Below are 26,672 nucleotides of genomic sequence, written 5' to 3' on the forward strand. Positions count from 1 at the left end.
GGAAGCGCTGGCAGCCGGCCGCCTCAGACTTGCTTAGAAAACACATGTAGCTGATATTGCCTGCAACAGCCCGTGCTACCTAGCTCCATCAGAAAATGCTGAGGCCTGTATTTTTACGTGTAAGTAAAGCAAATATTACAAGACAACATAAGTCTCTGGGGACTCCTGCAAAGTGTTGTACTGCAGCTCCGGGAACTTCTTGTTGCTTGGAGAAGTGAGGACAGGAGCAGAGCAATGCATTTACATTTCTAATCTGGTTTAAGTGTCACAGTGTCCTGGGGGTTGTAGTTCTACACTGAGCATGAAGCTTATCTAGCAAGATTCTCATCATTCTCCTTGCCCGCATGACACTGTGGCTCTTTCAGGACGTGGATAACTGGCTCCAAGTCATCCTAAAGGGTAAGGAAAGAATGTGAATAGGGGTGATCAATGTTTTCAGTGTCACCACACAGATGGGAGGTTGTGGCTTCTCATATGTGGAACTAAGACAACCTGATCTGTGAAGGGAGGAAGGTCCATTGGGTGGCGTGCTGGGGTATACATCAAGTGATGTGTCCAGACAGACATCAGGGAGCACTGTTGAAGCAGGGCAGCAGGAGAGTATTTGGTCCCATTTGTATGGATGTGACTCATTGAAAGGTTGACTCCAAGGCTCCTTCAGTTGAGCCAATGGAAAGCTGATTTTGTGACTTCTGAGTGCATATTTGGAATAATGTTTTGGGCTGATACACCTTGAGTCCAATTCTATGCAACTGTTCAGCACTGATGCAGCCATGCTGATGGGGTGCTTGCTGCATTCTGTGTTGGGAAGGGGCAGTCACAGACACCCCTCAAGGTGAGAGAATGTTTTGTTCCCTGACCTCAAGGCTGCATTGTGGCTGCCTCAGTGCTAGAAAGTTGGATAGGATTTGAGGGTTTGTCAGCTGCTATTCGCTGCCTTTGTACAGGAAGATTTGGGTTGTTCATCATGTGACAGCAAATTCCTAGGGAATAAATGCATCCATTCATAATGATTACCAAACAGAACTGCTTGGGCTCAGCAGACACCACCACATCTGACTGGGATTCTCATCAAAATTATCTCATGAAAAGAGGCAAATCCAGCACTCTTCTAAAGGCCACTGGCATTTATACCATGACAAATCCTCTTAACTCTGATGTATGTTTTCTCATCTTCACAGATGAGAGGCGGAGGCGGAGGAGGGTCTTACCCCACAAGCGTTCACCAGCCCCAAGGAATCCCAGGGAACGTACAAGGGAGGGTTCTGGGAATTCTGCTCAGTGTTCTTCCTCCTCCTTACAAAATGCTAGTTCCCAGGCTTCCTTGTGACAAGGGAATCATTGCCACAGTATCTGATGCGTAGCATGCAGGCATCCAGAGGAAAGCAATGGCACCATTTATTCCGGAGGCGGCCTGTTTAAATTAATGACATTGCTCTGAAGTACCTAGTGCGAGCTTTGCTGTCCGGGTTCTGCAGTGTTTGTGTATCTTTAGAACACATGCAGGTTTGAACACAAGTCCAGGTACTGACAGTCCGTCACCCTGCTAGGCCCTGGATGGGACTCAGGCCCCGGAGGCGGCTCCTTCCTCAGCTTCAGCAAAGGGCTCCCTTTTCACAACATTCTCTTTCCCCGCCCGCCTTTCCGGAATACAGAGGCGGTCTCAGAGACGCGGCAGGTTGGTGCCGCCCACGTGCTCCCAGGACCAAGTGCCGGAAGCTCCCAGCCCCCCCCCCCCGCACTCGCTCGGTCTGGGAAGGGCGGTCCGGGACAACAGGCAGGACTGGGGAGGCGACCAGAGTGAGACTCGCTGGCTCGTCTTCCTCCACCTCCCCAGCCCCCTCCCGGAAGCAGGCACCCTGGAGACCGGCAGCGACTGGCGGGGGGGCGGAGACGCCGCAGGCGAACGCGAGGGGGGCGGCGCTGAAGAGACGCTTCCCGCCTCCCCTTCCGCAGCCCACCAGGCGGGCTTCCCGGGCCCTGGAGAGCCAGCCAGCCAGGGAGGAGGCAGCCTTGCGGGGGCGCTCCCTCCCGGCAGCCGCTGGGCATCTCTGCGGGGAGCCGGCTCCGGTTCTCCTCCGCGACCGGTCCTCGCACCGCTCCGAGGCGCGCGTGACGTCACTGTGGCGTCGCCGGGCAACGGGCGGGCGCGAGTGGCGGCGGAGGCCCCGCCCCCACAGCAGCAGCGGCCCCGCCCCGCCCCGCCGGCCCAGTGAGCGCGCGCGGCCAGGAGCCTCGTGCGGGCGGCGCGTCGGGAAGGTGCGGGAGGCGCCGCGCGCGGCCAGGCCAGGCCCCGCCCCGCCCGCGGGTGGCGGGGAGTCCCGCGGGCCTCGCTCTCGGAGGGGCGCGGCCTGCAGCGGGGAGGCGCCCGCCAGGAGGGGGCCGCCCAGGCCGGGCCGCCCCGTCTCCCTGCCGCGGCCGACCATGCGGAGCGCGGCGGCCGCAGCCCCGACTCCGAGCCGCGCGTCGCAGGCCGCCGCCGCCGCCGGAGAGGTGCGCGCTCCGTGACGGGCCGCCCGCCCGCCATGCCCGCCCCGCTCTGACGCAGCGCCGGCATGGAGGACTTCGCCGCCAGGAGCTACGGCACGCGCGAGCTGGACGACCGGCCGCTCTTCGGAGAGACGTCCCCGAGGGTAACGCCGCCGCTCCCCCTCCGCGCCCGGAGCGCGTCCCCCCCGGCCCCGGCCCGTGGACGAGGCAGGCGCGCGCGGCGGCCGGCTGCACCGGCACGGGAGCCTCGGGCGGGCGGGGCGGCGCAGGCCCTCGGCTCGGCTCGGCCTCCCGTGCTCCCCAGGCCCTTCCCCGAGGCAGCCCTCCGCCCCCGCGCTGCCTGCAGAGCGGAGCAGCCGCCTCCGTGGTGAAGCCCCCGCTGAACGGAGCGGTGGCAGGAAAGGCGCGGGCCTCCTGGGGGCGAGCGGGGCAGGCCAGGAGCGTCGCGGCCGCACGGCGCAGAGCTCCTCGCGCACTTAGCGCTGCTTTAGAGTGAGAACCTGTCAGGACCCGCCGGAAGTGACGTCGTGGAGCAGGGGCAGTTTTAGCAGCCCTACCCACACTTACCCAGGAGTCGGTCCCATTTGCTGTCATCGTTGAAAGAATATACATAGTAGCCTGTTAAAAGTGCAGGTCTGTCACAGACCACGGCAGCATCAAGTCTAATATATTAAAAATAAAATATTGGAATGAATGGGGTCCCACCTGAAATTGGCTTGTGACCCACCTAGTGGGTCCCAACCCACAGTTTGAGAAACCCTGGTTTAACGTATTGTACTTTTAGTGTGGTGTTTGTAAGCTACCTTGGGCATTCGCTCCGGCAAAGGAAAGGTGGAATAGGGAATGTACGTTAGAATATGTGCAAGAGAGTGTGACTTAGATCTCCCTTGGGGGAGGGGAAAACTTGAAAGGAACTACATTTCAGTGACCTCTTCAAGAACCCTTCTTTGGTGCAGAAGTTCTGTAGTGAGCATGGAGGGCGGGGAAGCTCTGCATATGCAGTAGGTGGCAAATGTGAATTTTTGCTTCTTTAAATGTGGACTTCATGTGACTCTGAGCTACCAGCATGTATCTTCTCTGGCTTTTCTTCAAGGGGGAAAAATAAATTTGAGGGAAGAGGAGAGGGCAGAGGCTCTTTTCCCCACAATGCCCAGAATTTCCACCTAGCCAGTTAAAGGTGGTGGGATCTTCGTTCTGCAAACCCTCTTTTTTCCCTGAGGGCTTCTTTTACATTACAGGCATTTTCTCCTTGGTCTGCAAATATCACACGGGCAGGATGGATAATGTGTAAAACTAGGTCAGGAAAAAAAATAGTGGTACGTATGCCTCTTTTTGTTAACCTAATCGCCCATATTTTTCCTTTTAGTGTTTATTTGTGTGTTTTGTGACCCTAATTTACAGAACTCTTCTCCTGTTTCCTTCCCTCTGGAAAGCATTAGTTTGTAATGGGAACTGTGACCAGCTAACAAGTAGTCCAGTTTGTTTTTTTATTACTTTTCTCTGTCTTACCATCCTACTCTAGTGATTCCAGGGGTGCCCGAGTGTGCATTGGGGAAAAAGAAAGTACAGGTGTGCGTCACTTAACGACAGGAATATGTTCTCTGATCTCCGTGTTGTTACATGATTAGGTTGTTAAGCAAACATTTAGCCCAATGTAGTGCCTTTGTTGTGTAACAGACACTTCCTGCCAGACACTAGCTGGTTGCATGGGCTACTGGAGAGAGATTGCCTCTTAAGAGCCTCTTTGTTGTATAAACAGACACTCTGTGTGCTGCAGGCTGCAGGAGACCTGACTGCCTCATTAAGAGACTCTTTGTTGTGCTTTGACCATTGTCGTATATATGGTCTGTCGTTAAGCAGATGGTTGTTAAGCAACACAGGACCGTATATAAAGTGTTCTGTGGTTGTGGAAGTTTGTATCCATAGAGTTAGACTGGTCTGTGTAATTCACTGCTTCCAATCAGCCATTTTCTAGGTAGTTCTGTTGTGTCTGTGCATCAAGTGTGATTTGTTCATTTAACCTAGAGACTCAGCAGAATCTTCTACTCTTGGAGGAGGCTTCTTCTGTGTCTCTGTGTGAGGTGGTGCTCTCAGCTCATGTCTTTCCATTCCAGAGTACCTCGGTATTAGTTTGCCATGCAGAAATGCAAGGGGTGGGGGCCTTTGAGGGCATGCTGTTCTTATTCTTGCACATGCCAAACCTTTTGAGGCATAAATGTGTATCTGCCTCTGGTTTTAATTCAGAAAATTTTGTCCCACAAAGACTGGACGATACAACTGAGACAGAAAATGCACACACATGATCTCTCCCTTGGACTGTGCCACCCCACCCTGTTTCTTGTGTGCCCTGCTGTCCTATTTCCTGTGTAAAGGTTTTCCGCTTACCCTTAAAAGAAAATAAATCCCGTTCTTTTCATTTATTTAAGGAAGCTTCTGCTTACTCTGAGTACAGTAGTTGCGTCTCTTTACCCTTTCCACTATCCACTTTGCACTGTGATATCAAACTGTGATGGGATTTGGGCAGAGGAACATTTGGAGGTTGTGGCGGATGGAAGCTGGGAAAAGGAATTCTTGTCTGTGTGAACCTGTAGCAGTGCGACTTAGTCCACCACTGCCTTATGCGTTGTGGTGCCCTTGTCAGTGGGTGACCAGGGATCAGTTCTCGCCATGTGGTGCTAGCCGCCATGTGGAACTTGAAAATGGCCTTTGTGTGATTGCCATGAGCGTGTCAACTGGTTGGTGCTGGTTGGGCGACTGTCACTGCCCACATCCGAGCCACTGTGCTATCTGGCAATGTCTGGGACATGCAGTTCGCCTGTTGCTGGCCTTCCTCTTCCCCCTGCCTTTACGGGAAACAACTTGGGGGTGTGACATAAAGTGGTGAGTGGTCTGCCTTGTAATCAGTGGAAGGCACGGTGGAGGAAGCCCCAACCCTGTGCCAGGTGGAGGTGTGTCAAATGAATGTACAAGATCTCTGATTTTTCATCCTGCGGGTCATAATCTGTATGTCCTAAAAAGAGAGGGCAGCAGGCTGAGTCAATAAATGACCATTCGCAGTTCATGCTTGGATTAAACTGTCTCAAATACAAATAAATGTAGGAAGAAAAGACCTCAGCCATGGCCATCCAAAGCGACACTTAGCATCATTGAGGAGAGAAGAATGGCAGAAGCTAGAGGCAGCAAGCCAGTTGCAGAAGACTTCGGTAAAAGACTGAGGAGAGCCATTCAAGCAGACCAGGAGACCTATTATCAGAAGATATGCACTGAGATTGAGAATGAACGTCTGAAGGGTAAGACGAGGATGACATACAGGAAGATTAAAGAGATTAGAAGGAAGAAAGATGGAAGGAATACATGGGACAGCCTTACAAGAATAACTCAGCAACACAGGAGGAGGCGGATTTCGAGTTTGAGGAAGAGCCGAATATTTTAAAAGTTGAAGTCATAGCTGCGATAAAGCTTCTGTCAAACAACAAATCACCTGGATGCGATTACATTCCAGTGGAACTCCTAAGGTCTTCTGAAACAGCAGTTGATGCCATTACACATTTATGTCAACAGATATGGAAAAACTGGAAAATGGCTCAAGGACTGGACAAGATCTGTGTTTATTCCTATTCTGTAGAAAGGAGATTCTACTGACTGGGAATTGCAGGACTGTTGCACTCATACCTCATGCCGGCAAGATCCTACTGAAGATCCTACAAAGGCGATTGCAACCTTACATTGAAAGAGAGTTGTCCGAAGAACAAGCAGGTTTCAGAAAAGGCAGAGGAACAACAGACATCGTTGCCATTGTCAGATGGATAATGGAGAAGGCTAAAGAATATCAAAAGGAGCTTTATCTGTGCTTCATTGACTATAGCAAGGCTTTTGACTGTGGATCACCAAAAACCCTGGATAATCTTGAGAGATATGGGTATGCTGAACCATTTGATTAGCCTAATAAGGAACCTTTATATGAATCAAGAAGCCACAGTGCAAACAGAACATGGCGACACATCTTGGATCAAAGTAGAATGTGGCATTAGACAAGGATGCATCCTGTCACCTTTCCTGTCTAACCTGTATGCTGAGTCAATCTTCAGAAAAGCTAGACTTGCCGAAAACGAGAAGGAATTAAAGTTGGGGGAAGAATCATCAATAACCTGAGATATGCAGATTATATTACGTTGATAGCAACTAGTGAAAATGGCATGAAGGATTTTAATTATAATTAAAATAATTAAGCAGGAAAGCTCAAATATGGGACTATTGCTGAACACAAAGAAGACAAAGATATTAACTACTGTCAAATACGATAGAAGCACATTTGAACTGGATGGCGATCAACTTGAAGTTGTCAAGAACTTTAATTTACTCGGATCAATGATCGCTTCAGACGCAGTAATAGCTCCTGATATCAGACGAAGGATAGCCATGGGACAATCAACAATGAAGTCACTGGACAAAGTTTTCAAGTCAAGGAACATTACACAATTGACAAAAACACGACTCATGCATATCTTAGTCTTTTCGGTAGTCACATATGAACGTGAAAGCTGGACAGTCAAGAAGCAGGACAAAAGACGAATTGATGCATTTGAAATGTGGTGCTGGAGAAGGAAGTTATCAATACCGTGGACAGCCAGAGGGACAAGCAAATCAATTTTGGAACAAATTAAGCTGGAAATGTCTCTTGAATCAAGAATCACCAAGCTACGACTTGCCTGCTTTGGACACATCGTTTGGAGAGAACGAACAATAGAAGAGGACATCATGCTTGGAAGAACAGAAGGAACAAGACCAAGGGGAAGACCAGCAACTAGATGGCTCGACACGTTCACAACAACAATGAAGAAAACTCTAGCAAATCTCTCTAGTCTTGCGCATGATCGATCTTCCTATAGAACATTCATCCATCAAGTCGCCATGGCTTGAGATCAAGCCAAAGGGGTCTAGTAGTAGTAGCAGTAGCAATGAAATTTGCCTGTCAGTAGGGTGCAGTGTGTTTGTGTGAAAAGGATTGTGATTGTTCACTGGTAACTGAGTTGCTGAAGCAAAAGTTGTGTGATGGGAAGCGAGGGCGTCCTCAGACCCCTCTCTCAGTCTTGGGGGGCCATTTGGTGCAATGAGAGGATTGATGGGAACCTCATGTCCTCTGCAGTGCTCCGCTGCTTGGCAACATAGACAGGCGAAGTTGGCTGGGGACACCTTGTACAGCAATCTGACCTCAGCGAGGTAGAGGACCTGGACATGCATTATTGCACTGCATTGGTGGCCTGGTTACTGCTGCTGCAGCGTGGCTCTATCTGCCGCTGCTGCTCGGGGATTGCAAGAGGCCCTGGGCTGGGTGGGAGGGGTCTGCACTGTGGCTCCTCCCCATGGTAGTGTTTCCACAGGACGGAGTATGTGACTCAAGACTTCTGGGCTGGACTGCTGCAGGTGGGGCCGGGCCATACGTGTTCCCGAATGCTCCCCATGTGGTGAACTTACTGCATGGACTAAAGCAGCACATCAGTAGTGTTTGCAACACAGGTGTGCATCATGTGTTGGCCTTCTGACTAATGACCAAACACACACAGGATGGTCTTCTAAGATAAGAACACAAACGTCTTGCAGCTAGTCAGTTTCGTTCATATGCTACAGATGCTATTGAAGCACGCATCAGAAAACTGCTGCATGAAGGTATATCTGTTCACTTGGTACTTTATCAAAAATCAGTGTTTTTGCACAACTGACTTAGAGGTGAGGTGATCTTGGAGACAGATGAATTCTGACCTCTCACTGCTTTGGCCAGATAGGCAAGAGTTTGGAGAGAATGACGTTGCAGGCAGCCCTGGTTTGGTAATGTTGAGGCCAAGCAAAATTCTGTGTTGCTTCTCCTCTTGCCCTGATGGTAATTGAGATTGTGTCATGACAGAGAGAACTCTTTTTTATAATTATTGTTGCAAAGGATTAAAGGACTGTTTACACTTCACAGTGAAGCTCAGAAATTCTCAAGTGTGCGCAACTCTTCCTCCCCCTTCCTGGACTCATTTGTGTCTTGCTGATTAAAATTAGTTGGTGGCACACTGGCTCACATTTCCTCTTGGTGCTTACTTGGGAATCGCTATACTGATAGGGCTGATTTGCATGTGTGTACATTACTTGGTTTGCCACTTGATGACTGCAGTTTCAGAGGAACACTTTCAAGTGTGCATGGGCTGATCTAACATTCTGTAGATGCAGCTTTCATGTTTTCTCTCATCAGCCTGAATGCAGTGTTTTTCAATGGAGTCTTTCCCCATTCAGCTACCGTGAGTCAAGTGGTAGTGCAGAAGTGAAATATAGACACATAAATTCATGCATGAACCATCCTTGCCCCTGGCCATTCATTAAGGCTAAGCTGAAAGAGATTAATTGCACAGTAGACCAGTGTTACATCTGAGATTAGAAGATGGCTGATATCAGAGTCTTCATTATCTCCTGAAGTATGTGAAAATGATGTTGCTGGTAAGCGTTCAAGAACCCTTGTTGGGAACTGTCACATCAGCAGGAGCTAGACAGCAGAGAGACCGAATGGAATCCAGGGTGAAAAATGAATGGCATAAAAGGCCAGAGAAATGAGTGGTGTTTTGTACCACCACTGTGTCAAATGGAACAGCTGATCAAAAATGATCCACCTTATGCCAGTCTGTGCTAGAATTCCGTTCGTCAGCAGCTTATTGTATACATTTCTGTTTGGCATACTTATGGCTATTTAAATTTGCTAATAGAACAGTTGATACTGTTGCAACCGTTGTTGCAACAATTTTCTATTTAATTTATTTGTAAAAAGTTTGGGGTTCAGTCCATCCAAAGCTTACACTTTTGGATCTGTGATTTTCAGTGAGAGCGATTTAATCTTGTGTGCCAGCTTTTCAGTTGAAAGGTTAATGGGACTTGATAGAGCTGAAAGGCACTAAACATTTGCTGGATTGTTCTTGTACTAAATTAGAGTACACGTTGAGTCTCTTATTCGTGAGGGTTCCATTCTCAGAACTCAGGTGGATGGCAAAAGTTGCATTAAAGCAAATCCATATAAAAAACAATGTCCCTTTGGCGATTTGAAAACAGCCTTGCTGACCTTTGTGATGTAAGACAGAGACATTAGGCAGGCAATCCACCAATCAGTCTCTCTCCAGGTGCTTAGAAAGGCTTCACTCTGATGCAGCAATCCCTCCCTTCACCAGGAGCGTGGGGAGGGGAGGGAAGAGTGGAGGAGGTGATAATCACTGCCATTTATCATTCTTTCATGTGCTGGGGGGAAGGGAGGGGTTACTTGCCTTGGAGTGAAGCTGTTCTAAGTGCCTGGAGTCAGAATGATTGATGGATTGTCAGCTGGCTGCCCTCCCATTAATGAGGCTATTGTTAAATGACTTTCCCCCTTTAATTTAAAGGGCCCTTCTCATCATGTTAAAACCGCAGGTGAAAAATTTGTGGATAATTAGGTTATACCTGTATGTGTCTTATTTTTGTCTGTTCTATGAGCTGCTGGGTTGTTGCAGTCCTGGAGCTGATGGAAGTGCATGTGTGAGCCAGCCCTTGAGCCAAATCGCATTCATCCTAGAGTATGACTGTGTCCTGAAATGAAGGAACCACCTATGCCACCTTTTCAGAAAGGCAGGGAAGGAGGATGGCTGTCTGGGACTGACTGAGCATTGGGTTTTTGCAAGGTGCATTGTCGATGTGGCTTGCAAATGGTCACAGATTTCTTCACTGCTGTCTTTCTTGGACCAATTTGAACAGACTCCATGAATGATGGATGCCAATTAATCAATTCCTAATTGTGCCTAAACCCTCCCTTTGGGTGTTTTAACTTTTCTTCCCTGCTGCCAAACAGCTTCTCGGGCTGATGGCTTTGCCTGTGAGGGGGGGTTGGGGGGCTGCCTCTGGGTGTGGGCAGCAGAGGCTCCCTCCTTGACTGTCTATGTGTTTAGAGTTCCTTCCTAGTGACCTTTTAACCCAACGACAAGAGCCTGGGAACTACAGTCCGTATGAGGAACTACCCCAACTCCTAGGGTTGGGTCTGCTCTGGTGCTGATTAGTATGCTATGTTCGGAAAAAAAGATAGTTTGTCATGACTACCTTATGCTTCATACATTCCCCCCCCCAGTGTCAGAATTGTTGACAGCATGTGAGCTAGACCTGTACCATACCAGTCAGATGGGTATCTGTGGCCCCACCCAGCCAGTAGGGGGAACAGTTATCTCTTCAGTTCCAAGTCTGGCTACTTGTGGATTGCTCTCTCCTATGTTGATTAGCCTTCTCGTTAGGAAAAGAAGCTATCTCTGCTGGAAAAGAAACTCTCTCTGCTGTGTTCTATCTCCCTGCCTGAGTGGTCCTGACCAGTTCCTTCTCTTGCTTTGTTTGCAGCATAAAACGCTTTGGGAAACTTGGCTCTGCTACTGTGAATAAACTTGCTTCGTTCCCAGAGCTTTGCCAACACCAAGGAAAGTACATCTGCCTCAGGGTTTTTGTTTTTTTTGTGCAGTTTGTGCAGTCTAGCTATGTGTCAACTTTTCAATTGAAAAGTTAATGGGGCTGAATAGATCTCCCTTCCTCCCTCCCACCCCTTAAGGGGCAGGGACAAGTGCTTCCCTGGCTGGTGAGTCATGTCCCACCAGTTTGGGCACCACTGCCATAGCCTGTTTACAGGCACCAGGAGCTGTGATTGACTGTAGTTCAGGTGCACATTGCTACACACACCCTGGCACTGATGGTCTGTACACAGGTAGCCTTGTGGTTCCCACTTTTGTGGTGTAACCACAGTTCATGAAGCAGCCTGTATAGCATCGAGTCAGTCAGGGCCTGTCGTGAGATTTTACGGTCCAGAGCTTCCTCCTTGAGAGAGTAAAGGCATTTCTCATCCTGACTGGCATCTTTCCAAAAGGTGATGCGTGCCCAGTTCTCTCAAGGAGGAAGCTTGGACCGTAAAGCCTGGACCTGAGAGTGGTGAAGACGTTGTCGAGGGAGTTTGCAGGAACTTGAAATACAGAGTGTTGTGCAGCACCTTTGAGGAGGGACACGGCTTGTCTAGTGTGAGCTTTCATGGATTCCCGTCTGCTTCATCAGCTGTAGCAGATCGGCAGAGCTGTTCCTTAGGAATCCCCTCCCCAGCAAGTCTGCTTGTAATCTGATTGCTTGTCATATCTGCCTTAACCAACAACTCCCTCCTGAAAACTGGGGGGGGGGGGGGCTCAGCAGGTTGCCAATTTGATGATGGTGGGTTGTCCTGCAAGAGTTGCTCTTCCTTGCTGAATTTTGTGCAATGGCGGCTGTCATGGGGATCATCAGCCTCTTGCAAAGGCCTCCTACTGAGCCTGTGGTTCAGGTGGCATTTGGACCAGGTGGGGCTTCCTCACCGACACTGACACTGGCACATAGACCTACAGGGTGCCCCTGCTTTCATGAGTAAGGTGCAGTTGTTCTGGCAGAGGAGCTCTGTTTTGGCAGTCCTGGCAGGAGGGGATCCTTGGCACTGCACTGTCTGGCAAAATGGAAACCTCCTTCTGTGTCTCTGTCTGTGACTTTTCTGCATTCAGTGTTCAGAGGCAGTTCATATGCTGCCCACAGCTATACAAAGCAGGAGATGATGGTCCCAGGAGTGTGACCTTTGCAGCTGACTGCGCTGGTGTCAGAGGAGGCAAAATGGAAGCAAGACTTCAGTTGTCCCTCTTTACCTTGGAACTGCCGCTGGGCTTCTGCACGTGGAGCATCTGCAGAAGATGGCCTGGCGGTCAGGATAGTCCTGCACACTGAGGGTGGTTCACATAGTTACTTCCAGAAGTTCTTAATGGGTGCCAATATTGGTGTTTTAAGATGTGCAGGAAGTATAGCTTGATGGCATCAGTGTACACATGTATTATTATTTAGAAATATTTTAGATTGCCTTGCAACAAAAAGTAGTTCACAGAGTGGTTTGCATAGCAAAAGAAAGCCTGTGTGACCACCTGTATGGTACTGTTGTAGAAGTTGGGGGTGGTGGTGGAATGTGATGGGCACAGAACTTGGCATTCTGGAAATCCTGGCTTTGCCTTTCTCCCTTTTTTAAGGTAGAATTGCCAGCCCTTAAGATGGTTCAACTAGGCCTCAAAAGCTATGAGTGGAGCCAGCTGGACTCTCTGGACTTCCTGGGCTGGGAGGAGGTGACGAGTGGCTGGTCCAGTGTGGGTTGTCTAATGAGTGGGGTTTGGGGCTCTTTTAAGGCACTGCTCTTCCCTGTGTGTAGCATAAGCAGAATAAATTGGGCAAATACATGTAAAAAGGCATGATTCTTGGAAATAATAATAACTAGGTATTTATATACTGCCTTTCTGGTCATCAGATTACTCCCCTGACTTTATTGAAGGCGGTTTACATAGGCAGGCATTTCTAAATCCCTCAAGGGGATTTTTACAATCATAGAGGTTCTCTCTTTCAAGAACCAACAACATTTCAGAATGGCTCTTCCTGGTTTGGTCTCACTTCTGGCCTCCAGTTCTCCCACGCAGGCTGACAAGCAGGTCCATCTCTCACATGGAGGGCAGCCAAGAAGCTTCTTGCTCACACCAAGAGCAGGCGGAATTACTCAGCTGGGCTTGTCAGCTGCTTCAAGGTCTGGCCATTCTCAGCCGTTCAGGGAGCTGCCGGTGTCCTCGAACTGGCGACCTTCTGATGTTATCTTCGGGCTAACGGAGGCTCTACCCTCTAGACCAGGGGTGCCCAAACCCCGGCCCTGTGGCCACTTGCGGCCCTTGAGGTCTCTCAATGCGGCCCTCAGGGAGTTCCCAGTCTCCAATGAGTCTCTGGCCCTCCAGAGATTTGTTGGAGCCTGCACTGGCCTGATGCAACTGCTCTCCGCGTGAGGGCGACTGTTTGACCTCTCGCGTGAGCTGTGGGATGAGGGCTCCCTCCACTGCTTGTTGTTTCACATCTGTGATGCAGTAGCAGCAACAAAGGAAAGGCCAACCTTGTTTTATGCAAGGCCTTTTATAGGCCTTGAGCTATTGCAAGACCTTCATTCATTCATATAAGTTCATCTTTAATATATTCATTTATGTACTTGGATGATCCAGGTTCAAATCTCCCCTCAGCCACAAAACTTCCTGGGTGACCTTGGGCCAGTCACTTTCTCTCAGCCTCACCTACCTCACAGGGTTGTTGTGATGACAAGAAGGAGGGGGAGAGCAGCTGTGTAAACCGCTCTGAGCTCTTTGGAGGAAGGGCGGTAGAAAAATGTGAAAAAATAAAAATAAATAAATAAACGTATGTAAATTTATTCAAATTTAAAATGTAAATTAATTCTTCCCCCCTCCCCCCGGTCCCCGACACAGTGTCAGAGAGATGATGTGGCCTTCCTGCTAAAAACTTTGGACACCCCTGCTCTAGATCAGACCTCCTGCCCAGGGTTGCAGGGTTAATCTTTTTTTCTGTTTTTTTCTGACTGATCTCATCTGTGCTGTTCTGCCTGCTGCCTCTGATGGCAGTAAAACAGTCTTGCCTGGCTGCGGTACTTCCCTAGTTGAAGGTGCATGGAGGGAGGAAAGGGTCTCTGCAGACACCCCAGTGGCGTGTGGATGGATGGGAAGGGGGCCAAGAGCTCCCAACCTTCAGAAAACCTGTTCTAGGATCTGAAGAAGAAATGCACTTTCTGCCCAAACCACCACCAACGGTTCTTGAGCCTCAAGCTCTCTTCTTGCTATTGGAGAACTCCATCAGTCTGTGTTCTCTCTCTGTTCCTTTGGCTACATGCAAAGGAAGGCGGTCCCAGGATCCCTCCTGACCTGCAGCTAAGCCCTTTCTTCTTGGCTGGGGTATTTTTAGCCTTACACTAGGCTAAACTGCCAGCCACCAGGAGTGTTGCAGGATCTAAGGGAATGCAGTCTGAGAGAGTTTTGAGGTTTCTGGATCAATTCTCTTTAATCTTGGGATACCGAAATGCCTTCCTCTGCAGACTGTTGTGCCCTGGAGCTCTGGGTACATCTGTCTTGCTTTCCATTGAGCATGGTTTCATGTGTCCCAGAACTGCCTTGCTTCTGCCTTGCCAGAGCTGCTCCTTACTCTGAGAATAGAGCACTGCATGACCTCTTCATGGCCATCTACTGAACTCACCTGGTGGTGGGTGCACTCCGGATTGGAGCTGTCCGGACCAGCTGGCCCAGAGACTGAACTGAAGATGGCTCCCTGCAGAGGCTGCTCTGCGCTCTTTCCCCAAAAAGGGTAGGATAGACATGCCTCCTCCGGAGGAGAGGGCAGGGCCCCTATGCTGCCCTGTTGGCATAGAAGAGTGAGCTCTGGCAAGTGCTGCTTGTCAAGCAGGAGAGACCAGGCGGTGCTGTGGCCACTCTTCCCCCTCCCCCCAACCACACACACGGTTTTGAGCCCAAGGTCCTGCTGTCCTCTGTGTCTGGCTAGCCTGATCAGATTGGCAGAAGCTCAGTTCTGGATGGATGTACTGGTTGCATTCGTCAAACTAAACGGCAGTCCTGTGGTTCTGATTTTCAGCAGGCCCTGCTTACCTGCTAGAGGCAGAGCATGCATTGCAGAAGGCATGGATGGAGGCTTCCACTCAGATGTGTAGCTGATGCTCCCACTGGCACCAGCTGAGAGAGGAAGTGGCTCAGCCCCAGCAGGAGGTCTTGGCCTGGCATTTTCCTGGAGAGTCCTGGGCAGCAGCTCGTCTCCTCAGTCACACAGGAGGTGGAGGCACAGGGTATGACCCCGGCTGCATTCGTCACTGGGACACACTTGGCAGGTCCTCTTTCTGCAGCCTCCATTCTGTCTGCAAAGTGTCTCATTGGCACTCTGGAGGTTCCAGCTGTTGACCACTGATCCGTTGCAGAAGATCTTTGCCAAGTAGGGCCCTGACATTTTCTTGTTGGGTAGCCATAAGTATTGCCAGGATTTGTCTTGGTCCTCCAGTGCACAGATGTGTCTTATCTCGTGCATAGATGTGTCTGTGCAACCCATTATCTCCAGTTTGACAGTAGATAGATAGACCAAGGGGCTCTTTGGCATGTAAAAGGGAATGTGGACTGACTTCAGTTGAAGGGTGGGAAAGGAAAAGAAAAGCCACAGATCTAAATGAACAGCTCGTGTTGGTGGTACTGTAGCTGCTGCACATTCCAGAAGAGCCCAAGATTAAGCCATGACAACTAGTGGAGGCAGCCTTGTCCCATTTCTTGGACCACCTCCAAGCCCCCTTGGCAGGGAAGTTGTCCTGCAGTATGTGTGCCCCTTTTGGGATTAGCAGCACCGTCTTCCTGTTCAGCAGAAGCAGAAGGTTTGCCGGGCCTTGGGTGGGCCTCTGCGCATGCCAGGAGTCACGTCTGGCTTGACAGTCAGGCCTGGTTTCAGTGGTGGTTGGAGAACCTGCTGTGTTTGCAAGTACTTTTAAAAGGCCGGCGTTTTGAAGCTAGTCAAATGAAGCTTTTTCATGAAATGAATGATTAGGAGAGGTTTTGAAAACAGGGTTCTCTGTTTTACAGGGTTACTCTGTTTTAGAAGTAAGCCCATTGTGTTCAGTAAGACTTGGGCTGTGATCCTATCTTACTCCTTGGAAACAAGCATCTCTAATGATTAGTCGGAGCACTCCTCTGTTGGTGGCTGTTGGGGGAGCAGGGGTGTCGTTCCAGATGTGTCTGAGGGGGAGGCAAATGTGTGGCAATACCCTGGGACCGACTGGGAAATAAAGCAGTGCTGTATTTTAAAAGTGTTGGTGGCCATTTATGTTCTACAGCAAGGCTGTCGGTGCAGAACAAACGGCGCAACCCCTCCCCCTTTTCATGAAGCAAAAGTGTGTGCGTATCAGGACACAGGCCCCTTACTGTTGCCGTTCTCCACTCTGGTTGGGATTTAGATATATTCTGTTTTAAAACATTTATATCCTGTTTTTACTATCCTGGCAGGGAAACCGGAAGTAATTCACAATTTTTAAGATACTTGATAATAAGCATTAATCCAGTTAAGTCTTAAAAGCAACAACAACAAAACCTGATTACAATATTGGAAGCTCCTTGGGGCAGGGACCTTTTTTGTTACTCTGAAAAGTGCCACATACCTGCAGGTCCCCATATACAAAACATCAACCACAATTTGTTGTTAACAATAGTCAGCGTGTTGAACCACTGAGCGGGGCAGGGTGATGCATGATCAGGGGAGAAGAGGTGGTTTAGAATATACATGTACTGCTTTTCTCCCCCCAAAAAGAAAAAAGTGAAGGAATAAGACAGTCTCCCTTGTTTTGTTTAGCATCTAAAAACCCCTTGGGCACAGAGTCCACAGCAGGGATGCTGTGCTGGGCTGAATGGATACAGTTGTTTGTACTGTGCTAAATTACAGAGAAGCCCCCGCCCCCCCCCCCCCGCCATGCCTCTCTGCCCAGTGAGCAGGGCAATCCTTGCATGTGGGGAAGTGCAGTGATGTGGCATTCATATGGAGACACCACTGTTGAGGTGGCGCCAATGCCCAGTATCTGGAGGCTCTGTGTGGCAGTTGGCACAGTCTTCTTTTAATCTCTGTGGCAGCTGTGCAGGTTAGAGTGGGCTGCAGGTGTAGCACCCGTTGGGGGGAACCTCTGCTGTCTTCTGTGCTCCTGGATGCTTGTGCGTGGGCTGCTGGCTAGTCTGAAACTGGCCAATGAGTCCTGTGCCACTTAACATGCCAGCTGCTTTCCTAGGCAGACTGCCTTCTCCTATGCGGAGTGAAGTCCTGTGAGTCTACCATTTTTCACATTGCAATTAAGGAGGAGACTGGAGTTAAGGCTGCCTTAAAGCATGCGGATGAGTCCTGTGTGTCTGTCTGGAATGATGTTCCAGGTACGTGCGCACAGCATCAGGGCTTGTGCTGAGCAGTGCTCAGCAGTGTGCTGCAGTCAACCATCGAGGTCCTAATGCAGGCCCCTTTTGTCTGTGTCCAAAGTGGAGTGGGAGCCATAACAACAGCCCCGCTGGATCAGGCCATAGGCCCATCTAGTCCAGTTTCCTGTATCTCACAGCAGCCCACCAAGTGCCCCAGGGAGCACACCTAACAAGAGACCTCATCTTGGTGCCCTCCCCTGCAGCTGGCATTCTGACATAGCACATTTCTAAAAACAGGAGGTTGCACATACACATCATGTCTTGTAGCCCGTAATAGATTTTTCCTCCAGAAATTTGCCCACTCCCCTTTTAAAGGCATCTAGGCAAGATGCCATCACCACATCCTGTGGCAAGTTCCACAGACCAACCACATGCTGAGTAAAGTAATATTTTCTTTTGTCTGTCCTAACCCTCCCAACACTCAATTTTAGTGGATGTCCCCTGGTTCTGGTGTTATGTGAGAGTGTAAAGAGCATATCTCTATCCGCTTTATCCTTCCCATACATAATTTTGTATGTCTCAATCATGCCCTCGCCTCAGGCACATCTTTTCTAGGCTAAGGAGGCCCAAGCGCTGTAGCCTTTTCTCATAAGGAAGGTGCCCCAGCCCAGTAATCATCTTAGGCTGAAATCCTAACCACACTTTCCTGAGAGTAAGCCCCATTGAGCAAAATAGGACTTACTTCTGAGTAGACCTGGTTAGGATTGTGCCCTTAGTCGCTCTCTTTTGCACCTTTTCCATTTCCACTATGTCCTTTTTGAGACGTGACCAGAACTGGACACAATACTCCAGGTGTGGCCTTACCTTCAATTTGTACAACGGCATTATAATATTAGCCGTTTTGTTCTCAGTACCTTTTCTAATGATCCCAAGCATAGAATTGGCCTTCTTCACTGCCACTGCACATTGGTCGACACTTTCATCGAACTGTCCACCACCACCCCAAGATCTCTCTCCTGATCTTGTGGTACAGCCTTGCTTCATCTGCTCAGCTCTGCTTAGGAGGAACCATGGGGCTCACTTGTTCCTCTTGATGCCCCCCCCCCCCCAGTAAAACCAGCAGAGCTTGTAAACCCCTGCTAATTGGGTAAGAGGCACTTTTTCAAGTGGGTGCTCCTTTTTTTTAGCAGGGGGAGAGTAACTGGCCCATCTCACTCCAATAGTGTCTGTTCTAGTGGCTGTCTGCTGGTATTCATTTGCATCTTTTTAGATTGTGAGCCCTTTTGGGACAGGGAGCCATTTAGTTATTTGATTTTTCTCTGTAAACCGCTTTGTGAACTTTTAGTTGAAAAGCGGTATATAAATACTGTTAATAATTAATAATAATAAACTGTCTCTGTCCTTCCTGCTACCACAACTCTGAAAAATGCAGTGTTAAGGACGACTGAAGCTTACAGTTCAACAGAGGTGTATGAAAAGTCTCACTGCCTGGCAAAGGATGGACTCCTGGTTGTGCTGTTCTGAACCTCAATTCTATTTTGGTGCATTCACTGTGAATTATTCACAGTGAGAAGGTAGTGTGGTCAAATTCATCTGCCACTTGGTGTGGTGGGCTGGAACAGAATGTTGCACGAAATCGCTGGGAGGGGTAAAGAAAATGTTGCTAGTACTAAATCTTCCCTGAAGGCCGTCAGATCCCATTTAGTGACAACAGCTGATCTTAATCCCATTCTGGACCCTGATTAGAGCCAGGCAGGCCAGCTCACTCCTAGTCTGTGGGTTCCAGCCTATTTTCTTCTCAAGTTAGGCATTGTTAAATCACTTGCCTTTCTTAATTTGCATCTTTTTGCAATACATGCTTGTAGTGTAGCTACCATACCCCCCAGCCCCTGTGCAGGATCTGAACCACTTTTTCTCAATGCTCCAGCCAAAGAAGGAAGTCTGGACCCAGCAGAACATTTGCGGAGGGGGCAATCCTGGTATTTTACCCCAAGAAAATGTGCCAGCAACACACAATTCAGTTGACCCACCCTGTGTACTGGAGACTATCCTGATATTCTGAAGTTTCTGAACATTGTATGGGGGGGCAGATACTATATCTGCCTCTAGGCAGCCATTTTCAACATTTTTTGGGCCACAGCCCCAGGTCCCCGTCCCCCCCGTCAAACAAGGGCACAACAAGGAAGATAAACATGGAATAATTTACTATTGAACCCCGAGCCTGTGGCCCCCTTCCAATGTGCCGGGGTTCCCCATATGGCACCCGAATGAGAATGACTGCTCTTGGGCACACGGATGCAAATGCACATATGTGAACACTAAAGCGGCATGCAGTGCACTACAGGCAGCTTCACACGCTTCAGGGGAAGTAGTTCAGTTTTAATTGCCTATAGCATGTGACGGGAATAAATGCCGTATTCTGCTAACCGTTGAGCAAACAGTGACTGTCACAAGCCACATCCCCTCCCCTTTATCAGAGGAAAGTGGAGCTCTAGAGCATCTGTGTGCAGGAGTTGCAACTCCCTGCGCAGTGACACTCTAGGGCACCTCTTTCCCCTGCTCCTGAGGAGACGAGAGGATGCCCTAAGAGGCAGTGCGTTGGAAGTTGTGACTCCCAGTGCACACATGCTCTAGAGAGCCCTTTTGTCTCCTCCTATAGAGGAGGGGAGAGGGGGCAGCCCAGTCCAGCGCTGAATGGCTGCCAGAGAGGTAGCTCGTTGCTGCCTCTCCAGCAGCGATTCTGGGCGTCCCTCTTCTGTTTGGAGGAGGGTTTTGTTTTTGTTTTTAAAAAAGGAGCTGCCAGCTTCTTTCTCTTTAAAAAAAAAAAAGAATGTGCAGCAGGGGGCAAGGCTGGCGGAGGTGCACCTTGAGGGTCGGTGCTTGGGGCATTTGCCCCTCTGCCTCCGCCACTGCAGTGACATCCATGTAGGGCTGCAGTGGAAATGAACACAGTAAGTAGCAGGTGGAGAGGAACCTTCCACAGTGCATAATGATGGAATTGTGAGCTACACGGGCATCCTTGGTGTTAAAAGTGGTGTGTTTCCAAGTACTTGTCCCTTTTTCACAACTGGTGAAATTTTAGAGGGTATGTAATAAGTCACCTAATGTAAATGAGATGCTGGCTGCAATCTGGTGCATGATTTCGCAAGAGTATTGAAATAAATAGAATTTGCTTGAGAGTCAGATTGGATAGGCTGTATTAGAGACCCCTCGCTCAGAATGTATAGCTGCTGCTAACTGTTAGCAGAGACTGGCCACCATCTAGTTCTCCCTTCAGTCTCACATGGGTGTGAGGTGCATATCGTTTAAAAACGAAAGCTTGTCTTCCCGGGAGCTTCTAACTCTCAAGTATATATTCTGTGTTTATGGCTGTGCAGCTCTTATCCTTTAAGAATCTATTTGTTCAAGAGATTTGTAGCCCGCCTGCAGCCATCCAAGGTGACTAACAGTATGTGTCAAAATAGATAAAAAAATAACGAGTCATTTAAAATGACAGATTATAACATAGCAAACTGTAACATAGCAGATGTCAATTTAATAATACAGGAACAGAATTAAGAGCAACCCACAGCCTAGAAAAGACTTCCAGTGCACCTGAAAGACAGCAGTGGAGCAGTAGTATCAGAAAGCTTTTAGGTGTAAATCCACTGCATAAAAACCATCATAGGACTACAGGTCATATCTAAGAAGCGCAGCAAAGTGGCCAGAAAAGCAGCAGTAGCGAGAACCAGGAAGCTGGGAGACCTGCCACCCATTTCTAACCCTGGTGGGTCCTGTGGCGACAGTCGGCTGCCAGGGCTTTACCCTGGCATCTTTACTGGAAAAGAATTGCATTTGAGGTTATTGGGTGATGGGTAACTTCTCCCAGTGGCATTTGATTCTTTGACTCATTCATGGGTGCAACTCATCTCTTGATGCTGCAGCTGTCCAGTGTTGAGCTCACAGATGTGAACCAGGCCTTGCTTATCTTTCTGCTCCATTTTTACATCACTTTTGTTGTGTCTCTCTAGAACATTTTGGGCTTGCATTGTAGCATAAAACTCTTTGATGAAATGTGTGTTGAATGCAATTTGTGTTCTGCCCAGCCCAGTTCAGCACCAGATGTCAGCTGATTGCAGTGGGTGCTGTTTTATATAATGAGCATCTGAGAGAAATGATGCTGTGAAAGCCAAGCATAATAATACTGTTTTTCTTTCCCCTTTCAGGATAGAATAATCAATTTAGCTGTTGGCAGTGTCACATCCTTGCTGCTGATAGTAAGTATTCAGCTTCGTCAATGGACCATTATCCCAGCCCTGGCAATCCTGGTTCGCAAGAATTTATTTGCTGGTTGGAGTCAGTTTCTGTCTAGTCCAGGGTTTGTCTTTTAAACAGCAGCAAGAGGGATGTCTCTGGGCAGTTATTGGTCAGGAAGGAAGGCAGTGACTTCCACTAGCATCTGGACTTGGAGGAGGGGGGCATTTTGCCTCTGTACACAAGCATTCCACTGAGAGAACTTTTCTGAAAGCCACCTGAATTGACACAGTTGCCACATATGTGGTGGTGTGTTCTGTAAGTTTAATGCATTGTGTGCAACAGTTTATTAGGACTGAAGTTGTTACCAGCTCTAAGAGTCCAGTTTTATTTAATGCACATAAATTCCTCCTTGCCAGGAGGCACAAACTCGTCCACTGAGAGGCTGTGAGCCCTCCTTGTGTGATCCTCTCAGAATACTAGAATATTCTAGTATTATGAGAAGGGCAGCTTCCTGATCTTCATTGTTATTAGTTTTATAAGCCTCTGCCTTCTCATCTCTATTAGCAAACTTTCTTTCTTTCTGTAAACCAAAGAGCCCCAAATGTTACAGCTTTTTCTCACTAGGAAGATGCTGTAATCTTTAATTCCAGTGGTGTCAGACTCATTTCATACAGAAGGTTGACCAGCATATGTGGTACCTACCAAGGACTGGAAGTGACATCATTAAGCAGGCAATTACCAGAAATAAGCACTATTCTCATCTAGGGACTTATTAGCTGCAAATGACAGAGAAAAATGTGCAAACCAGCCCAATTGTCATGTGGGCTGCCTTTCGGCAGCACCACTTCTGCTGAGGCGTGTGCTGCAAAGTGTTGCCTCGGCAGAAACGGTGCTGGAGAAAGGGTGACCCGTATGGTAATTGGGCTCTCCCTGCACCACCCTTTCTGCAGCCCCCCTTCCACTGATGTGTCACTTCGCAGCTCAGCAGCTGGTGGTGGTGCTGGGGAAGCCCAATTATCATTTGGGCTGGATAATTGCGTTGGCCAAAGTGAAGGAAGGATTGTGCCCATTGGCATGTTTCAATGAGACAGTTAAGGTGTCCACATCATCACTAGCTTCTTGGTTCAGCTTTCTTTCTCCAAAGCAAAGAGCCATCCATGCTCTTAAACAGAAAGCGTAGACTTAATGTGGTACAGGCTTATTGTAAATTGTCAAGGAATCCAGGCGGTGGCTTGATGGTCTTGGCTTGTAGACCAGTCAGGTCATTGAAGGCTGTGCGTGCATGTGTGTGACCAAGAGTGTTTTCAACTAGCAGAGCAGACTTTCCCTCTTTTAATGGTCTAGTAAAGAATCACACTGAACCAAAGAGATCATTCTGCTTGGAGTCCTTGGACAGAATACAGGACGATGCTGAGCTTGTGCAAACTGTTACACTGGTAGATATGGCTGTTTAGGATGTGCAAGAATTGCTTACAAGAGAACAGGCAGAGAGACTCTACAGAAGCTGGTTGTATTTTTCCTTTTCAGCCAAATGATTAGAACAAATAGGTGTATTCTAGTCACTTTTGTGGGCTTGAGAAAACTAATTTAAAGTTTTGTTGTCAGCTTCTTTATTGAGAAAAATGAAATGCAAAAACAAAGTGGCAGGAGCCTATGCAGGGGATCTGAAATTTTAAGAAGTTGACTGCTTGAACATTAGCAACTAGGCCAGCCAAGACCCCTTGGCACTTGAGGTGGCCTGCCAGATGCTTCCCCCTTCTCTGGTGTGCCAGCCTCTGCCCCCACATCACTCTCCAGTGCTTCCAGTCAGCACTCCCCTCCCTCCCACCTGCCCTTTTTGTCTGTTCCCCTTTTTTATCTGGGCAGTAGAGACAAGCAGCCTGATGAAGATGGGTGCCCCAACCCATCTGCTGCCTGAGACCACTTCCGTTGGCCTCATGGATAGACCAGTCCTCATAAGCAGCAGCTACTTGATTGGGGTAGGAAAAGCAACATGAATTTTGTTGGGCTGTATTCACACTGCTATTTAATTCATTTGAATCCCAGCACAAGAAAATATTCCTGTGAATAACAAAAGGGATTCTGTCAGAGTTCTCTGTGTGAAAGTGACACCTGTCCTCCTTGCGTTCTTTCCTGTAGGTCACTCTAATCAGTGCTTTTGTCTTTCCTCAACTACCTCCAAAACCGGTGAATATATTTTTTGCTTTCTGCATCTCCTTGTGTAGTGTTTCGGCTGGCATTCTTGTAAGTATGGCGATGCTTGCTGCATTAACATTAGACATTAGGCAAACCTGGTGCACATTAGAGAGAGGCAATGCCCTGTAAGACAGCAGGGAGAAGCCAGGTTAATTCTGAGCTGAGTGAGGACTTCCACCACAGTGATGCTGAACAACTTGCACAGCTGACATGCATTGCACTCAATCCAGCATGTCAGGTTTGCTTCAGCTGCAGGGTAACTTCAGTGGCAGAATTTACAGTCTTTCCTCATGAAGAAAGTCAGTGGGCTATAAAATGTTCACTCTGTCTTTTGAGTGGTGGGAAATATTTGCCAAGAACTAAAGGAGAGGTGGAACTCTCCAAGGACATAATGCACTGGAAAGAGATTCTGCGTAAGCTTCCTTTGCCTTGGTAAGAGTGGCTGTAGCTTTCCAGCTGATTTCTTCTCCTTTCCATCTGCAGAGGAGGTAGCTCTGTGGAAAGGAGCTTATCACTACATAAGTAAATCACAGCACTCAAGCCTAGTTAAGTTTGCCTAGTTAAGCCATTTCTGCCCAACGTGGCACATACGCAACAGGGATCAAATGTGTACACCTATGGGCTGGGCAGAAATGGGTTAAGTAACGTCCCTAAGACATCAGCTGCCAGAGTCTATTCTCATGCTAAAATTACAGTTGCTGCACTTGAAGGATGGTATTTTAAAGTATTTTTCCTTTGTATATAAATGCACCAAAGCAGCTCACCACCACCTTACTGAGATAGTAATAGATGGAAGAGGGAGATTGGGGGTGCAGCCCTAACACTACTAGGGAACAAGCCTTACTTAAAAAAATGGGACTGATTTCAAAGTAAATGTGTATAGGATTGTGAGGCGGGGGGACAGGAAGAAGCAAGGTCCTTCCCTTATAATTAGAAAAGTACAGTGAGAAACCCAGAGCTCTGTTTTGGAGATAAGACCTCGCCATCCAAGGGACTGAGGGAAGTGGTTGCAGGGAAACCACATGCATTCAAGCACTAGGATGTGTCCACAGCCACAGGCCTTTCTTTGTACTTTCCTGTGACAGTGAGGGGGAAAGCTCCTGCGCCACCCTCTTAGCTTCTGTTATGTCTACATTTGAAAGGCTAATCTGATAAATCTTTCTTTCTTCAGATCTACTGGTATCGGCAAGGAGATCTGGAACCTAAATTCAGGAATCTAATTTACTACATCTTGTTTTCAATTATCATGTTGTGTATATGTGCCAATCTCTACTTCCATGAAGTGGGTAAATGAATGTCACAGGACTTGTCCTAGAGTGCACCAAGAGACGCTCCCCCTATGAAGTGCTCTTGAAATGGACTGCTGACTCCAAAAGATGACTTGCTTGGTGCATGGATCAAACGGGTACTTGAGCTTTCACATGCCCTCTGGCAGACTGAACTGTTGCCATACAACATGACATCTCTGCTTCTCCTTGGAATAAAGCTACCAGTGCACTTAATGAACATTCCGACTATACATGTATATTTTCCAGAATGGCAAAAGCTTTTTCCTTTTGGGAAAAAACTGCATTTTTATTACACTGTACAAAAACTGCAGCACTGCAAATGTCTGTACCACAGTATAAATAAAGGCATCCTACTGTTAACAGAAAACAATCAAGTTCTTACTTGTTTCTAAATTGAAATACATAGTTATTTCTGTTCCCTTCCTAGGCAACCAACCCTTTGGATAACTACAACTTCATTTTCACATGAACAAAACCACAGACTGAAGACAGACTTCTGAGGAAGCTAATTACAGCAATAAATAAATTTACATACATATCCCAAGTCATCTCCCCCACTGAGACCTTAAGCTCAGCTTAGCATCTCCATTTGCGTTCCTTACAGGACCCAAATCTGGGCATCGCTGATCTTGTTCAGTAGAGGCTCTCAAAGGAAACAGCAGTGGGCTCTGTCATCCTGCAGCCCAGACATGCTGAGTTCAGTGATGGAGGCGATTTTAACTTCTTTAAGGGGTGGAAGGGCAATAGCTGGTGTCAGACTGCAATAAACTTGGCACCTAATGATTTGGGAGGGGTGAACAGTCTTGTGTTTCCCTTTCTTCTACAACTTGCCATTTTAGAAGAATATTACATTCCAGGGCTGCTTCCATTGCCATCAACAGAATGATTGTGTTTCTTAGCAGTAACCATCAAGCTGCATTGTTACTTTAGTGTTTTATGCAGAATACACTGGAAGTTGGAAAACTGACTTCCTTTAATGCTACTCTGTGCTTTCTGTAGCTACTTCTGTACCTTCCCGCTTTCAGGGCCAATGAAGCCCCCACAGTGGCTTCCTCCTGGGTGCAGACTTTCACTTGTTGCTGCACTCCAGGCTCAACAAGCCACAGCCCACTGCCAAACCAAACCCCAAATCTGGGGTTTGTTTTGCTTGTGGCTGCACAACCCCCTTTACAAACAGGCTTCTGCAGGAAGCAAACGTGGTCTGCAGATGGCTCTCTCCTAACCCAAGTAGATGGGACACTTAGGGACAGCTGTCTAGATCTTCCACATCCTTGGAGTCTTCCGAAGTAGGGCTGTCCAAAGAGGAGCCAATAATATGGGAGTTCTCCCCCTGGTGCTGTAATATAGGATCTGAAATGAACAGAAACCCCATTACAGGATGGTGAATTTACAAATTTCTTTCTGAAATGGATGCACATTCTTCTATATACTGAATTTAAATTGCATAACCTTCACTTCAGGCATTGGGGTAGCACAGTGGCCAAGTCCAGGCTAAAAAGTTCCCAGTTCAAATTTTACCTTTGCCACGAACTCACTAAAATTATGTAACTCATTTCTTCTCCGTCAGGTTTGAGACTCTGACCAAGACAAGAAGTCGCACAGGTTTCCAAAAGATGTCTTGGAGCTTGAAACTGGCATTGCCTATTAAATTATGATGGTCATAATTCCTTAGCAAACCTGT

At 48.1% G+C, this 26,672-nt stretch overlaps 2 protein-coding genes across 5 annotated transcripts in view; one reads left to right on the forward strand and one right to left on the reverse strand.

The window, feature by feature from the left end:
• Positions 1-2,341: 2,341 nt before the first annotated feature.
• TMEM243 (transmembrane protein 243) lies at positions 2,342-25,431 on the forward strand. Of its 2 annotated transcripts, none has more exons than XM_066633297.1 (4): positions 2,342-2,633; positions 21,476-21,526; positions 23,646-23,693; positions 24,874-25,431. In XM_066633297.1, exons 1-4 carry the CDS (start codon positions 2,556-2,558, stop codon positions 24,994-24,996), a joined length of 300 nt encoding a protein of 99 aa, XP_066489394.1. In that variant the 5' UTR covers positions 2,342-2,555; the 3' UTR covers positions 24,997-25,431. The 2 variants fall into 2 exon arrangements, with proteins under 2 accessions (XP_066489394.1, XP_066489393.1); XM_066633296.1 differs by having other exon boundaries at positions 2,343-2,633; positions 23,646-23,750; positions 24,874-25,376.
• DMTF1 (cyclin D binding myb like transcription factor 1) overlaps positions 25,230-26,672 on the reverse strand; it is a 30,989-nt gene continuing 29,546 nt past the window's right edge. For all 3 annotated transcript variants that reach the window (XM_066633292.1, XM_066633293.1, XM_066633291.1), the window contains exon 17: positions 25,230-26,341. In XM_066633292.1, coding sequence (XP_066489389.1) covers positions 26,232-26,341 — 110 coding nt within the window. In that variant the 3' untranslated portion in view covers positions 25,230-26,231. The remainder of the gene's footprint in view (positions 26,342-26,672) is intronic.

The sequence above is a fragment of the Tiliqua scincoides genome, chromosome 7 (genome assembly GCF_035046505.1).
Source record: "Tiliqua scincoides isolate rTilSci1 chromosome 7, rTilSci1.hap2, whole genome shotgun sequence".
Lineage (NCBI taxonomy): Eukaryota > Metazoa > Chordata > Lepidosauria > Squamata > Scincidae > Tiliqua > Tiliqua scincoides.